The sequence below is a fragment of the Lissotriton vulgaris genome, chromosome 1_1, assembly GCF_964263255.1.
Source record: "Lissotriton vulgaris chromosome 1_1, aLisVul1.2, whole genome shotgun sequence".
Taxonomy (NCBI): domain Eukaryota; kingdom Metazoa; phylum Chordata; class Amphibia; order Caudata; family Salamandridae; genus Lissotriton; species Lissotriton vulgaris.
In genome coordinates this window covers 2,100,279,068-2,100,296,660 of record NC_141685.1, presented here as the reverse complement: position 1 = coordinate 2,100,296,660, position 17,593 = coordinate 2,100,279,068, and the positions used below count along the sequence as shown (strand labels likewise).

At 41.0% G+C, this 17,593-nt stretch overlaps 1 protein-coding gene across 1 annotated transcript in view; it reads left to right on the top strand.

The window, feature by feature from the left end:
* NDUFA9 (NADH:ubiquinone oxidoreductase subunit A9) overlaps positions 1-17,593 on the top strand; it is a 184,134-nt gene that overhangs the window by 40,055 nt on the left and 126,486 nt on the right. Inside the window, exon 3 of the mRNA XM_086921297.1 lies at positions 591-688. Coding sequence (XP_086777423.1) covers positions 591-688 — 98 coding nt within the window. The remainder of the gene's footprint in view (positions 1-590; positions 689-17,593) is intronic.

Sequence of the window (17,593 nt, the reverse complement as noted above, 5' to 3'; positions counted from 1 at the left end):
AGCAATATACTACTGGCCGGCAGCAATTCATACCCGGACAACGTCGGGACGGGCTGCTAGTCATTTATAAAAGTTCAAAAAAGTGTTGATTCTTTTGATTTTTTACTGTTTCCAAATGCTGGGGAAAAGGCAACCTTGGCACAAGAGTTTGTTGATGTCCCATTTTAGAAGAAAAACTCACATGCTTTCTTGCCATAGCCTAGCTATGTTCTCCGCCCTTGAAGACAAAATAAGTAACCCGTGGTGCCCTCATAATCCCCAGCATGAGTGGAGAAAATCTGGCCTGTACATACTTGCGGGAAAACGTTATGAAGGATGCCACCTCAAATGGCAAGAAATTACTAAGTATAGAGAAGAAAGTTTCGAGCACTTAAGCGCTTAAAACATCAAAATATAATTTAACTAAAGCATTACTTTAGCATATATTTTGTTGCTTCATTTATAGAAACTTAGTGGGCCATACTGCTCAGTAATGAAAACAAGATACATAGATTCTTTTCTGGAAAGAACACTATCAACTGTGGTTCAGATATTTTGTTCAGTGAGTGAATAAATTAATCTCCTTTATATTTGTCATGTTCAAAATTTAGGGCGCATTGGATCTCAGATAGTGGTTCCCCACCGCTGTGACCAGTATGATCTCATGTATTTCCGCCCTATGGGTGACCTTGGCCAAATCATCTTTCTGGTAAGGGTTTATTCTTTTAAGTGAAAATCTGTAACTTTACTCAGTATATAAATGCTCTACACTGTGTTTTTTGGTGGGATGAAAAAGTATTAAGTGCTACACAATCTTAACCACTGTTACTTTGTGATTTGTCAAAACATTTAATTTTTTGTTAACAGTGGAAATATATAGTTTACCTTTAGCTAAAAAAAAATACAGTGTTTTTCCTACAGGATTGCAGAAGAGGTCTTTCTAGAGAATGGTTTTTGATTGTGGTTTGCACCTTTTCTTTCCTTCAGGAGCATGAAACAGTAGGGATACTTTTTAACATTTTAGGTTTCATGTGTTGAATAGGACTGTCCAGCTTCACAATGCCAGTAGTTTGCTTACCTCAGTGAGTCATCAGGCTTCAAACCATGGTGATGTCACAGATGACCTATGCAGCTCTGAAGCCGCTCACTGTTTTTACTTTCCTGTATTCCAGCCTGTTGAACAGATATTATTCCAGATAGCACCTTTGTTTTTGTTCCTCGCTTTGTCACAGACCTAAGCATAAAAGCTTGTTTTTGTATTTTTAAAATTCTTTAGCCTGTTTCTTTTATTTATTTTCACATTTTATAAACCATGCTTTCATCTAGAATGGCTTACAATGCAGAAATAACTAAGCACCCTTTAATGGGGGAATCTGATTTAATTTTTAAGTCTCAAACACCTGCACATTGTTTTAATTGTAAATGCTTTCGTAATGTGCCCCCTCCGCCACAACCAGAACCAAACATTTTGCCCTAGTTATAGAAAGATAAGGAAAGTCAAAGGAATATCCCTGGACCTACTGCTAAAGAACTGTACTCACTCTACTGTTATATGGTCACACCTCATTCACTCAGCATATTATATTAGGGTACTCATTGAATATAGTTCCCACACTAAAATGTAACGTTTACAATCTTTTATTTAAAACCGAACAATATTGTCCTTCACACTTAGCAAATCATTTTTTTAAATTTCAGAAAAAGAGTTTTTCCTGAAAACATTTCACATAAAAGCATTTTATGCAGTACATTGAAATACATTAAAACATCATCATCATAATGTTACATCAAATGTAAATGAAACATATAAAAACATATACCAAAGTCTAATCATCAAGTGCAATAACACAATACATTTTCAAAAAAGAGAAAAGAAACCCCCTCTACTCAATAGATCAGATGATATTGCTACAGATTAATCAGATCCAATCACCTTTACACAATTCATATGCGACTTCCAGTATCCAAAATGTATGTATATCTGGAGCCCCCTGGGCTTGACTTGGATTCTATATGTTCGCGTTTCGGTGCTATGAAGCCGTGGATATGGTAACCCCTTCTTCAGGACAATGTAAGTTCACATGGGGTCATCGTATTCAGTTACTGGTATCCTTCTGCGTAATTAGAAAGATATAAATCAGTACACACCTATGGCTGTATTTCACATTATTACATTCTCGTGGAAAAGGAAATATATTATTTTTAAACTTCCACTCTGAATGGCCATGTCTTAGTAGACCTTTCTTTTAAGTGCATTACACTATGGGAAGTATATTTCATACTGTTGCCTTGGGTTCTTTATTCCCCCTCTATTCATTGTTCACAGTCAATTGTCACATCAGTACATTCTCCTTATTATGTCAATGGTATGGTTAACCTCAGGCCTCTTCAACCCTCCGTTACATTTTAGGGGTCAACTATGTGAGATACATCTTTCATACCATTCAGTTCTCCTGACTTTAGTGCAGTACTGACCTTCTTTTTGGATAATGAACTTTCGGGCTCCCATACAAGGAGATGATTTATTCTTCCTTTTCTGTAACGAATGAGTGTCCGTAGGTGGAACACTCTTGGGTGGATCTAAGGGAGGTAGAGGATAACCACATGGTTTTATTCCTATGGGTTGTATTTTATTTTCTTCTGTTACTCATGATTCAACTGCTCATTACCTCTCAGGTGCTCTGTGTGCGGGACTCTTATTTTTTTAATGATTCTGTAGATTTAAGGATATCCCCCTGATCTTGGGTAATAGTTCTATCAGCTGTTCCTTTTTATACGGGAGTTCTGTTGCAAGGATATAATAAGGGAACTTTTATTATCTTTAGTTACATGGATGATTCTATCCCGTTGTCTAATATTCATTTTCAATGCCCCTTACCTTATCTTAGTTTAAAATCCTTCCATTAGCCGAGGTATCCCGTGGGATGCAGACAACCTGATGAGTCCTTCTGCAGACTTTCGGAACTGGATATGTTCTATGGAAGAATCAATATTCACTGATTGAGAGAACTGCTCACTTTATGCCTCTTTCTATTACTAAAGCTCGGGTGGGGATATTGTTATTACTCATGATTAATGTGGGTTATTTGGTCCCCCTCTTTCATCTGTTGATTGTATGATCTCTTGCCTCCTACGGCCCTCCTAGACCGCCCTCTTCACTGTGTTTACTCGCAGCGCCACCTATTTATATGGTTATGCTTACCGCCCTCTGTCTACCCTTTATGTGTGTGGTTTTACTTTCAGCCCTTTATCGGTTTTGCATCTATTTACTCAACGGGCTGCCACGTAAGTCCCTTGCATTAGGAAAGTTGTTTATCGCTTCCCCCTGGTTACTTTTTTTTTTTATCACCCGGTAAGGAATTAGGCTTTCCCTTTGTGTTCGGTGTCTTCCGTTATGCGGACACCCTCTGTAGTGGTCTAAGACGTTCGGCGGACACCCTCTATATTAGTATACGGCGTTGCTAATTCCATCTACTCCCATAGTGGGGGCTCCCGTGCCTATCTTCAGTATGTACGAGAGCCTGCGTCTTAGATTCCCAATCGGAGACTTGCCTGCTAATTCTTTGTCCCCGTCGTGTCCTCGGTTTCGCCTCGTCCTCTTGGATTTAGAGTCCGTGCGCCCGCCCTCTTTTATTGCGTCTCTAACTCATTTCAGCTGTTGCATGTTGCGCGCGCTACTTTCCCGCGCATGCGTTGTGGGTCTGCCTATTGTTATGAAGTCTGCGGCCATCTTAGAACGGAGCTCTAGCTCCCTTTGTTTTATATATATCCACTCCTGATTAGAATGTCAGGTGTATCCGCTACCTCTATTTTCTCTATTTTAATGTATAAAAGCCATTCAGTTATTCAGTGGCAATCCGCACATAACCCGCCTATCTACAACTTTATCTTCGCCTCATATATAGTATTTGCCTCGTGTTTTGTACCTGTACTCTCGGTACGTTCTACACATTCTCGTCATTTCTGCATATTTCTACGGTATATAGTTATATTGAATATCGGCCTGTATTGCTGCGTGGTTACATGTCTCATACATTGTAGGCCTATTGTAGCATATTTGCAGTGCTTGAAAAGGAGAATACCTATTGTCTTCCTCTATGGGATTCCTAGCCTTATATATTTGTCCTGGAACATATTATATTATTCACAAACGATTCTATAATTTGTTGTGTGTGTCATCCTTCGGACATAAACTATATCTAATTTTAGGGATATTTGTTTAGTGGACTACATCTTATCTTAACGTATACTTGTTGTCGGATCCCCCCCACTTTTCTTATTTAGATAGAGGACAGTATTATTGTTCTAATATGGGTTCAGAAAAAAGACTAATATTTAAAAGACACTATTGTTATAGAATGGTGGGTCTTGGACCCGTCTTCGCTCTAGTGTCTAGATGCCTGGGTTATGTATCTCATAGCAGGGTGTCCCAATCCTCCCTAGTATTAAGGCCACATTTAATGGTATTGAACTTTATCATATACCATTGTTCTTGTTGCTTTCTTCTCTTCTTGCTGTCACCCATTCTTGTTAGTTCCTTAATCTTTTCCAAGACCACCCATTTTATATCTCTCTCACTGTGGTTTTTCTCCTTCCAATGATTTACTAGGGGGGCATTTTCTTTGTTTGTTTTAATTGCTGATTTATATTCCCCTATCCTTAATCTTAGCTCCCTACCTGTTTCCCCTATGTACCCTTGGCCACAAGGGCACAGGATCAAGTACACTACATTTTTGCTCCTGCAGTTGTTCAGCGTATTAATGCTGTGTTTTACAGAGTTTAGGCAGATTTCTTTTGTGACTAGACATAGGTCACATATAATGCAGGTACCACACTTGTGGTTACCCACCGCTTTTTCCCCTGTCAAAGTCCTTTGGGCTTCCACTACATCATCTCTATAGGTGTGTACCAGGCTTGAGCATACATTTTTCTTCTTTCTGTATGCATACAGTGGCCGGGGCAAGTTGGTTTCAGTTCCCTCATTCAATATCTTCCACTTATGGTTTATTATGTTTTTTACCTGGTTCGCGATCCCTGAGAATTGACCCACCATGACAATTTTGTCCATAGTTGAATTCTTATCCTTTTTTTCGAGCAGACTATCTCTATCATAGTATCGTGCCCTTTTTAAGGAATGATTTATTAATTTTTTGGGGTAACCCCTTTCTCTAAATTTCTGTTTTGTTTCTTCTGCATGTTTATAAAATCGTCTATAGAGGTGCAGTTCCTTCTTAAACGGAGAAATTCTCCAAAGGGTATACTGTCTTTCTGGCTTTTGGGGTGGTAACTTCTGTAGTGGGAGTACTGTATTTCGGTCGGTCTCTTTTTTAAAAAGTTCAACCATTAGCTGACCATTCTCATTTTTTATACTGATGTCTGAAAAATCCACTTTTTTGTTGCTATATGAGGCCGTGAATTTTAGGTTATCATCCCCTAGGTTGATCCAGGAAAGGAAATCTTTTAATTCCTCTTCCGTACCTGACCAGATAAAGAAAATGTCGTCTATGAATCTTATAGTATCTGGGAGTCAATAGGCCAGTACAGAATCTACTTTGAAAAATAACCAAAAACCTCATTGTGTGGTGATTGGCATGACATGACTAGGTGTCTTGTTGTGCACTAATTCTCCTTTTTGGAAAAAAGTCCCCATCAGTTCCCGCCTGAATCCGCCCTACATCATCTGGGCTCTCCTTACCCAGGAGAAAGTAGTATTACTACCAGTATAGTTATGATAGTGTAACTATGGAGAATATCCAAAGTGTACTAGTAGGACCATCAGGATCTTGTTCTGCGGGTAACCAATTTACAGTGCCAAAGTAAATGTGAAAAAAAGTGATGTTAAAATTAGGTAGCTATTGAGTAGATGCATACATTTTATTCTGTTCCCTCAATGCTCCCAATATTAAAATGTGAATAGGCTAACAGATTTAACAAAATATCTGTTGTTCAGTATGGCCAACATGTTTCAGCAAGTGTGATGTATATTATCACTGCTTTCTTCAGGCCCTTGTTCTTAATGGCTACTGTATGAATCAATAAAGGAAAAATATCACCTGTATATTTTCGCTTTTATTCTGTCTTCTCCACTATTGTTGGTGAACAAAGAAAACAATTATTCGTGCAAGTGTGAAACAAAGTAGAAACTTAAACCGGCAAAGATCTTAAGCCCTTGTTTGGGCTAAGACAACATTTATTTATTTACAAGATCACCATATCTATGTGAAAGCAAAATTGCTAATTATCTTACCTCAATTTAGTAGGAGGAAAAGCACCGCTCTAGTAAAAACACAGAAATTGACGCTTAAATTCGCACAGGTTATGCCACGTGTTAGTTATGACTCAATTACATATAGATAGATATCTCTATCTCATACTTTTGGGGGATTATTATGATTCACCTGTGCATAGTTTGTACAGGAATCTATAAGAGATGTTATTGTTTGTAGTGTCATCCAAGGACACAGGTATCGCGTTTCAGCCTGAAAACGTCGATGTTTTTAGAGAGTGGTAAAAAGCACCAAGAAAGCCTTGTCACTAAATAAATCCTGTAGATATGTTGTGCGGATTGCATGTCAAATTAGTGCTATGGTCAGAAGCCCGAGTGTAAAGGCAGAAGTCTGTCTCGTGCTGACACCGGGTGATTATGCCACAGGAATATTTTTTGCACCAATCTTTATAAATATATAGACCTTGATATGATATGTCTCTCAGCCGGGCACCACGAACTTATGTTTAATTCTCACCTGCGCTAAGAGGAACCGCAGTGGTGAGAATGTCAATGCGGCGCCCTGCTTTGTCTAAAATGACTGGAGAATTCATGCGGCTTGTAGCGTATTATTAGAAACGGCATATATTTACTGCGTCTGTTTGTCCGCTGCCTGTTGCACTAAACAAGAGCAGATTGCCAAGTGGGCCTTTAAATACGGCAAGGGTATGTCGAACATTGTCAATACGGCGCCCTGCTGTATCTTAGATGACAGGAGAATTATTGCTACTTGCCCCGTATTGTTCGAAAACGGCATCTGTTTACCGCGTCTGTTAGTGCACTGCCTATTGCACTAAACAAGCGCAGATCAACAAAGTAGCCTCAACATACGGCACGGATCTACCGAACATTGTCTCTGAGAGAACAAGTAAAACTGAAGTATATGCGAACACAGTGGGCTACAGATAGCATGCGAGTCTGCCGAACGCTGCATATAACATTATGTAAAGAGACCAACAAAGTATTATGTCTCGTCATCTCCTACCTCCCTGTCGGTACTCCGAGCGTCCCTCTGTGCAATCTGGGGGGGCGCTGAAGTCCTGGCGAGGTATCATTTTGTTCAATTTACGGTCACGTGATCAAGGTTGCCTCGTGACTGCTCAGAACTACAAACGTGCATGGAAAACTTGGGAGTTGTAGTTCAGTTGTCATTTGGTGTCCAGAGGACTACAAAAAGTGCTTAGTGTGCATGGAAGTTGTAGTTCTTCCTTCTCGGTGTGTATATATAACCCGTTGCTTTTTAAATTTAAAATGTGAAAAATGCACATACATGACGCAGTGTGTCTAAGAGGTGCAACTTCTTGGTGTATACAGAAGTGGTGGTATAGCACATGACTTTAAAATTTAAAAAGTGAACCACACGCCATATGTGCACTGCATGACTATGCAGTGTGTTTAATACTCGGGTTCTTGTTTGATTGTCCTTGGGCTACCAAAGAAGCCTAATGTGCATAAAAGTACATAGAGGTTCAGTACTATAACGACTGCGTGATGTGCATAGACATGGCGGTCTGACATTTTACTTGTAAATTGAACAAAATGCGCACCATGAATGGCAGCACAATGGATCTAGCACTCAGAATCTGAGTTTTCTATGAAGACCCCCGGTGTCACTACATATTAAAGTTATAAGAATCTTTTTTGGATTACAAGGTCCATTTATAAAGCAGTGCAGACCTAGGTAAATGTTTCAAACCCTTGAGTAGAGCTATTGGAACAGTGCTCAAGTGCCAAGACCAGTAGAATTTAATTTTTGTTTAGTAACTTAAAGGAAATATGTTCCTCTATTGCTTAGGGAGATCTACAGTTATTTGAGTATTTTATAACTCAAGGTCTACTTTTATGCAATTTTTTGGGAAACAATCTGATGGATTGATTGTTTAGTGAATATGTGGATGTCTAGTAGAATATTATAATGACATCCACGGGATGTCTTCATTGAGTCCTGCCTTGTCAGTATTTAATCGATAGACCCACTTCTGCTCTCGTTTAAAGAGGAAATTTGATATGTCAGCCACATGCTCCGGTATTAGTGGTTGCTCCAGAACTGTCCACTGAAAATCATTTGGACTGTGATCTTTCTCTAGAAAATGTGCTGTTAATCTCGTGGCCTGTCTCCGACAACGGATGGTACTTTTGTGTTCGGATATTCTGACCTTAATGCGTCTAGTCGTCATACCGACATAGCGCAACTGGCAGGGAGACGTGATTAGGTAGATTAAGTTTTCACTATTACAATTTGTGAACCTACGTTGTTCCCAAGGTCTGTTTGTTCCATTGTTGATCGAGGTAGATTTGCTAGTCTGGGGGCATGCGGCACATGTCCCGCAAGGGTGATGGCCCGTTACAGCTGGTGAATCCCAGAGTGTGCCTACTTGGCGTGGTGATTTAGTGCGAGGTCTCGTGTGAACTAATTTGTCCTTCAAATTCGGTCCTCTCTAGAAGGCAAACAGAGGGCGCGCTATTTGGTCTCCCCCTGTGTTTAAGATGGACCAATGTTTATTAACAATTTTCTGCAGTGCATTCGATCTAGTATTGAAGGTGTTCACAAAAGTGATACGCTCCGTTTTCTCTTTCATGGGTTTCGGTTCTAACAACCCCTCGCGGTTGTTGTTTGATGCGCGTTTCTTGGATTTGCGAACCACTTTCTTTGGGTATCCTCTTTCTATAAGTTGCTCTTCAAATTCAGAGGCATATTTGTTGAAACTGAGTCTCTCTGAACAGTTGCGTTGAATTCTTAGGAACTGGCCAAAAGGTAAATTATTTCGTAAAGACCTAGGGTGGCTGCTTTCGTAACTCAAAAGAGAGTTACGAGCCATAGGTTTCCTATAGAGCTCTGAATGGAGTCCGTCTGATTTTGCAGTGATCAGGAGGTCCAGAAAAGGTAACTCAGCCTTATTGTGTTCCACTGTGAACTTCAAATATGGGTTCTGGGCGTTAAGCCTTTGATGGAAGAGCAATAGGTTGTCCAGAGTGCCATGCCAAATCACTAAAATATCATCAATATAACGCTTCCATGTGCAAAGCGATTGATGAAAAGGATTGTCAGATGTCAGCACGATGTTCTGTTCAAAGTTGTGGACGTACAAATTCGCCAGACTTGGCGCGAAAACGCTCCCCATGCTCGTGCCAGCAGTCTTGAGATACAGGGAATCTTCAAATTTGAAGTAATTTTCTCTCATGGCTATTTCTGCCAGAGTCATGATGAAAGAGACTGGAGTTATAGAAGATGGTTCGTTTTCTTCGAGTTGTTGTCTAACCACCTCTAAAGTTTCTGTTTGTGGGATTGACGTAGACGATGATTCTACGTCGAAGGAAACTAGAATGTTGGTAGATTGGTCAAATGGGATCGTTGGTAGAAGTCTCAAGACATCTGTTGTATCTTTGAGATACGTTGGCATTTTGCTAACCATGGGGTTAAGAAAGTGATCTACAAAAGTAGACAAAGGTTCTAGTAGAGATCCGATCCCCGAGATGATGGGGCGTCCTGGAGGAGGACGTTGAGGCTTGTGTACCTTCGGTAAGGTATAAAAATAAGGTACTATTGGCTTCTGATTTCTTAGATAAGCCGCCTCACTGGGGGTAATCCAACCTTCATTGACACCTTCTTCTACTAGATTGCCTATGATGTTTGTCAGACGTTCTGTAGGGTTGATAGACAATCGAGTATATGACCTTGTGTCTTGTAGTTGACGTAGGCACTCATCCCTATAGCTGGTGCTGTCTTGTAAGACAATGGCACCGCCTTTATCGGCAGTTTTTATTGTGATTTTTTCATTAGTTGTTAGTGAGCGTAGAGCTATTTGTTCTCTCTTAGGCAAGTTGATAAATGAATTCTTGTTAGTCTGGAAAAGTATAGTGAGATCGTTCTCAATTGCTTTTTCAAAGGCAATGACTTTAGCTGGTATTCCAGTCAGAGGAGGAATGAAAGTCGAGGCTTTTTTGAGACCTGTATTGATGGTGGTTAAGGCTGTTGGTGTTGCCGGAGTCTTGGCAAGAAAGAAGAAATGCAGCCTGATTTTTCTGAAAAATTTAGCCATCTCTAAGCGGGCTATGAAAGGATCACCTTCTTGTATGCTGACAAAACCTAATCCTCGGTTCAGGAGAGTCTCTTCAATGGCTGTTAAATTGTAGGAGCTGAGATTGATCACGAGACTGTCTCGTTGCTTGTCCCTGCTGTCTCCTGTGGGATTTTCTTGCCATTCCTGAAGTCCATTGTTGATATCTGTGGGGAATTCATCCATTGGACTCGTCGATTGGTTCCTGTTCTTTTCCGTCCTGTGGTTCCTCTCTGGCCACGCCCTAAAAAAGGCTGCATGTTTGGATCGTAGTGGAACTGTGGGGGACCACATTGTCCCATGGGTGGTTGAAAGGGAGGGACCCCGTACATCCAGGGGTTAGGCTGGAACCATGGGGGTGCTTGGTTCTGGTAATTGTTCCTCCAGAATCTCCCTCTTCCTCTATTTTTGTTTCCGTTAGTCCCTGTGCCTCAGCTATCTGAATCAGGGGACTGATCATCTGAACTAGAGGTTGCATAAGTGGATCCCCCTCGTCGTCCATTCCTATTGAACGGAGTGGGTACATAGGATTTGCTGGTATAAGGATAGACCTTTTCTGTTGAAAACCTCGCTAAATCCTTTTTACACTTCTCTAGCTTGGCAAAGAGAATAGACTCTTGGAATTCTTTATTTTGTTTGTTGCTGTCATCCTGACTTGTTTTAAAGCCTGAACCCTTGATGGTAGTTCTTAATTGACCCTCTAAAACCTGAATTTCAATCAGTATTTTGTCAGCTACACGTTTGGCAGTTTTGATTATTAGGACTAGCCAGTCCCGTGTACATTTCCAAGCCACCATAGACCAGTCTTTTAAAAAATCTTTATCTTCTAAGAAAAGTCTAGGGGCATTAGTAACTATCAGGCCAGTTGGTGCGCAGTTACCACAGAGATATTCAGCCATAGTAATCCTGTGGACTATAGTCCTTGAATGGCTTTTCTTTAACATCAGTACTTTAGCCCAGCCTTCTATATTTGTGCTAACTGCCACTGGTAGGTGTTCCAGAAGGCTGGGATTTTCATTTAGGATGGATTGAATTTCTCTTCTTCGAAAGCTAAGCCCAAATTGGTAGCCATCTTAGAGGGAAATGTAAAGAGTGTGTTTTCCTCTAAGATGGCTACCAATTTGGGCTTAGCTTTCGAAGAAGAGAAATTCAATCCATCCTAAACTTATAGATTCCTGTACAAACTATGCACAGGTGAATCGTAAAATCCCCCAAAAGTATGAGATAGAGATATCTATCTATATGTAATTGAGTCATAACTAACACGTGGCATAACCTGTGCGAATTTAAGCGTCAATTTCTGTGTTTTTACTAGAGCGGTGCTCCTCTTACCTGAGCAACGGCCAGGTGGGGTGATGCTTTTCCTCCTACTAAATTGAGGTAAGATAATTAGCAATTTTGCTTTCACATAAATATGGTGATTAAATAACCGATCTTGTAAATAAATAAATGTTGTCTTAGTCCAAACAAGGGCTCAAGATCTTTGCCTGTTTAAGTTTCTACTTTGTTTCACACTTGCACGAATAATTGTTTTCTTTGTTCACCAACAATAGTGGAGAAGACAGAATAAAAGCGAAAATATGCAGGTGATATTTTTCCTTTATTGATTCATACAGTAGCCATTAAGAACAAGGTCCTGAAGAAAGCAGTGATAATATACATCACACTTGCTGAAACATGTTCACCATACTGAACAACAGATATTTTGTTAAATCTGTTAGCCTATTCATATTTTAATATTGGGAGCATTGAGGGAACAGAATAAAATGTATGCATCTACTCAATAGCTACCTAATTTTAACATCACTTTTTTTCACATTTACTTTGGCACTGTAAATTGGTTACCCGCAGAACAAGATCCTGACGGTCCTACTAGTACACTTTGGATATTCTCCATAGTTACACTATCATAACCATACTGGTAGTGATACTACTTTCTCCTGGGTAAGGAGAGCCCAGATGATGTAGGGCGGATTCAGGCGGGAACTGATGGGCACTTTTTTCCAAAAAGGAGAATTAGTGCACAACAAGACACATAGTCACATTCACCACACAATGAGGTTTTTGGTTATTTTTCAAAGTAGATTCTGTACTGGCCTATTGACTCCCAGATACTATTTGTAGTTGTATACTGTAAAGCAGGGCATGTACCTGGTGTGTCGGTAAACAAGCCCCAGGACCCCACATTAATGTAGTTGTTTTTCTGAGTCTATGAATCTTACCCAGTTACGGATATTTTCGTAGAAGGGGCTGATTTCATTATAAATATGTTTTTCTTCGAATACACTCAAGTAAATACAGGCTAGACTCGGTGCACAAGTTGCACCCATACTGGTGCCTTTGCGTTGGATATACAAGTCTTTTTTGAAAAGAAAGATATTATTCAATAATACCATGGATACACACTGTATTATAAATTCCTTACTGGCACCCCTAATTTCAGTGTGTTCCAGAAGAGACCTTATCATCTCTATGGTGTCTTTTTGCGGTATGTTGGTATAGAGTGACTCTATGTCAAGGGTCACCATGTATTCCTTATTCTCCTCAAATCTCAATCCCTCTACTCTTGTTATCATATCCGATGTGTCCTTTATGTAGGACTTTTGTTGCTGCACTAAGGGCTTCAAAAACCTGTTGGCGTATTTGCTGAGAGGCTCTAGTAATGAATCTATGGAGGCCACTATCGGTCTTAAAGGTGGGTTCTCCAGGCTTTTGTGGACTTTAGGTAGTCCGTAAAAAGCTGGCGTTTTTGGGCTATTCATATACAGAAACTTGAATTCCTCCTTGCTAATTTCTCCATTCGTTCTGGCAGTTTGTAGAAGTGTTTCCACTTCCTTTTTCAGAGTATCTAAGCGGGTTTGAGATATCTTTGTATAGTGTTGTTTATTGGATAGGAGAGACATCACTCTCTGGTCGTAGTCCTCAGTATTGAGGACCACGACCCCACCCCACCTTGTCTGCTGGTTTAATGGTTATTCGGGTGTCTTGAGCGAGTGATTCTAGAGCTTCCCTCTGTACCTTAGAAATGTTATATGTTTGGTGATGTTTCTTTTCTAACAGTTTCCCAATTTCCATTTTGACCATGGACTCAAAGATATCAATTTTCTTATATAGCATCCCTATAGTAGGTGTAAAGGTAGATTTGGCCCTCAAGCCCGAATCTGAAGGAGGTTCCCTCTCTGGTCTATTTTCAAAGAACCTACGGAGCCTGATTTTCCTGAAAAAATGCTCTTAAATCCTTTTCAAGTTGGAATTTATTTATGCCTGCCTTGGGGACAAAACGAAATCCCATCTTTAGCACTTGCTACACTAAGGTTTCTACAGGATAAGTTTTATACCCTGTTCCCTGGTCTTCTCTCTTTCCTTTACCTATAGAAAGATAAGCCCTTCGCAGTAATTCTAAACTCCTTTTCAAAAGAGCCAGCTTAGCCAGTAAGCGTTTTGACTTTCCACTCGTGACTGCCCACTGGTTGTTGGGAACAGCTTGTTCATTTTAAGAATCTGAACCGCCGCTGTATCATCTTTGAACCCACATAAGGAACCAGGGAGTTCTCTGAGTACTCTGTAAGCCATTCAGTTCTGGATGCATGTTATAACTTCACTTATTCTCTGGGAATCATCGCATTACAGGCATGTTTTTCAATCATTTGGGATGTGCTAGGTCCAGTGCCAGAACAGTGCTCTCTGTATCGCCAAACAGGGAAAGTGTAGGGCTAGGGGACTAGGGGAGCCATTGACGTACATTGCATCGCCTTGATTCTTTGCTAGTGATTCCCTCTAGACCCTCCACATCACCATGGCATCGGGAGTCTCTTCATTGAAATCTGGCTGTTAAGATGTATTACCTCCTTACCAAAGGGTACTGCTGCCGCCACCTTGTCTCCCCATCCATCTGCTTTTCCCTCAATTAGGAAAAACTCTAACCCCTGTTGCAGGAGTTGAAACATCAAATTGATCTCCTTAGCTTTACTGTGTCCGCCCACCGTCATTGTGCTTGGTTTACATGACAGATTGATATTTGGAGTCAGACTTTCCTAGACTGCACACCCGATATCTTTTGCTGACTGCTTAATGTAGGTCGCAATTCATGCTTTTCCATTTTCAAGGGGGACAGGGACTATTAGGTTTATTTGCCATATGTTTCAGTGTGCAGTTGTTTCAAATCTCACCTGGCAAAGAAAAACATATCATAATGGCCAACTGCAGTATTTTGACAAGGAATATTTTTTTACGTGTGTATGAAGACCTTAAACGGAGTATAGAAAGATAACCCAGTGCTGGAATTTCAGAAAAAAATGTAATTGAAATCATATCAATTTGCACAGAATTAATAAAGTCACAGTGGAGGCACTCAAATTTTTTAGTATGCAGTGTTTTTGTTGTTGTGCTTCCAGTGCTACTTCATTGGAATGTGACATTTTTGAAGCTGGTTTAATTGTATGTTTTTATTGTATATTATGGTATTATATAAATATATAATGCGAAGGTATCAACCCAGGCTAACTTGCAAAGAGACAACACTAGCTATGTTCAAAAGGATTCTGTTCAGAATTGAGCATAAACTATAACACAACAGTAATATTGATATCAAAAAGGTTTTTTTAATTAAAAAAGATGATTTTACATTTGTATCTTGTATACATGATAGATTGATGCAATAAAACAGATATTTTTAAGAATAAAACATATAGGTTAAAAACACTCAATGGACAGTATTGTTGTCCTATATTATATATAGGCCCATAGTATAAATACCAATAGAAAGGCGGCTTACAAATCCCTTCTTTTCTACAAACAAGCTGGTACCTGATGGAAATACGAGAACGGAGGATACTTTGCAGGGAAGCGCTTTTCCCCCCGGCCCCCGGCTCCCTAAGTAATGGCCTTTTTACATAGTAAGACAATATAGGATTGACTTACTGCCGTCATACTTTCGTAGATTCCTATAAGGAGAAAGAAAACCACGTTCTGTGGAACGTCTATGCTCCGTGACGTTAATACTACAACACGCGAAAAGAACTGGTTTACATCGCGAGAGGTCGGTATTATAGACGAAACACTCGTCTCTTTGCAAGTTAGCCTGGGTTGATACCTTCGCATTGTACCTTTTCCCTGACCCAGGATCTTTAGCCTTACCAGGGGGCCCTTGATACATTACAAAAATTATATAAATATATAACATGCTAACCACTTAGGGCAGGGGTCTTCAATCTGTGGGGCGCGACCCCCAGGGGGGTCGTGGAGTCCTGGGAAGGGGGTCGCAGATTGTCAGTTTGCCTTAGATGGCGTGGGGCTGATTGAGGGTGCTCACGGTGGAGGCCTAATTCACACCGAGGGGTGAAAAACAACAAAGCCTCATTAACAAGTAAAAGGTGTTTTAAAGACGTGTGAAGTACTGGGGAGCAGCTTTGTGTGTGTCCCTGAAGGTGTTTAAGCCTGGCTTATATACACGAGGAAGGGATGGGGGGCAGGGGAGGGTGGCTGGGGGAGCCCTTTGAGTTCAATGGACATTGCACGCCTGGAGCTGTGGGTCCTGCCTGTAAAGCACAAAGCACGAACCCCCATACCTGGCGCCTGTGCAGGAGAAATGTGCCTTAGAGTCTGTTCTTCAGGTGAGATGTTGTTACAGCCTGTCCGCCCCCAGCAGGGAGGCACAGAGATGCCCTCCCATGAGAGAGGAAGAAGATGCAGAGAAAGATACTGACCCCCCCTCCGCCCCCATGAGAGAGGCACAGAAAAGGTGGGTGGATGAATGGATGAAAGGGTGGATGGATGTATGGATGCATAAAAGGTTGCATGGATCATGATGGATGGATGTGTGAAAAGGTGGGTGGATGAATGATAGGGTGAATGGATGGATGAAAGGATGGATGGATGAAGGATGAATGTATGGATGTAAGGATGAAAGGGTGGTTGGATGAAGGATGGATGGATATGTGAAAAGGTGGGTGGATGAATGATGAGAGGATGAATGGATGGATGGATGAAAGGGTGGATAGATGAAGGATGGATGGATGATGGATGGATGGATGGAAGGATGAAAAGGTAGATGGGTGAAGGATGGATGTATGGATGGATAAAAGGTTGCATGGACGAATGATGGATGAATGGACGTGTGGAAAAAGTGGGTGGATGAAAGATGGGTGAATGGATGGATGAAAGGGTGGATAGATGCAGGATGTATGTATGGATGGAAGGAAGGATGAAACGGTAGATGGATGAAGGATGGATGGATGGATAAAAGGTTGCATGGATGAAGGATGGATGGATGTGTGAAAAAGGGGTGGATGAATGATGGGTGAATGGGTGGATGAAAGTGTGGATAGATAAAGGATGCATGGATGGAAGGAAGGATGAAATGGTAGAGGGATGAAGGAGGGATGTATGGATGGATAAAAGGTTGCATGGATCATGACGGATGGATGGATGTGTGAAAAGGTGGAAGGAGGAATGGTGGATGGATGGATGGATGAAAGGGTGGGTGGATGAAGGATGGATGTATGGATGAAAGGGTGGATGGATGAAGGATGGATGGATATGTGAAAAGGTGGGTGGATGAATGATGAGTGGATGGATAGATGGATGAAAGGAAGGAAGGATGTAACGGTAGATGGGTGAAGGATGGATGTATGGATGGATAAAAGGTTGCATGGATGAATGATGGATGGATGGCTGTGTGGAAAAAGTGGGTGGATGAATGATGGGTGAATGGATGGAACAAAGGGTGGATAGATGAAGGATGTATGTATGGATGGAAGGAAGGATGACACGGTAGATGGATGAAGGATGGCTAGATTGTGGAATACCTTACCCCAGTCAATCAGGACCAGTCCCACTCTTTGGTCATTCCGCAAACAGCTAAAAACCTGGCTGTTTAACCAGTAATACTGGAACACACTTTCTGCAGCGGGAGAATTATTTGCAGATGTTGCAGCGCCGAGACGCCCAGGGGCATTTGTTCGCGCTTAAATAAATAAATGTATGGATGGATAAAAGGTTGCTTGGATGAATGATGGATGGATGTGTGAAAAGGTGGGTGGATGAATGGTGGGTGGATGGATGGATGAAAGGGTGGGTGGATGAAGGATGGATGTATGGATGAAAGGGTGGAAGGATGGATGGAAGGATGAAAGGGTGGATGGATGAATGATGGATGGATGGATGGAAGGGTGGATAGGTAAACGATGGATGAAAGGGTGGCTGGATGAAGGATGGATGTATGTATGGATGGAAGGATGAAAGGGTGGATGGATGAAGAATGGATGGATGGAGGGAAGGATGAAAGAGTGGA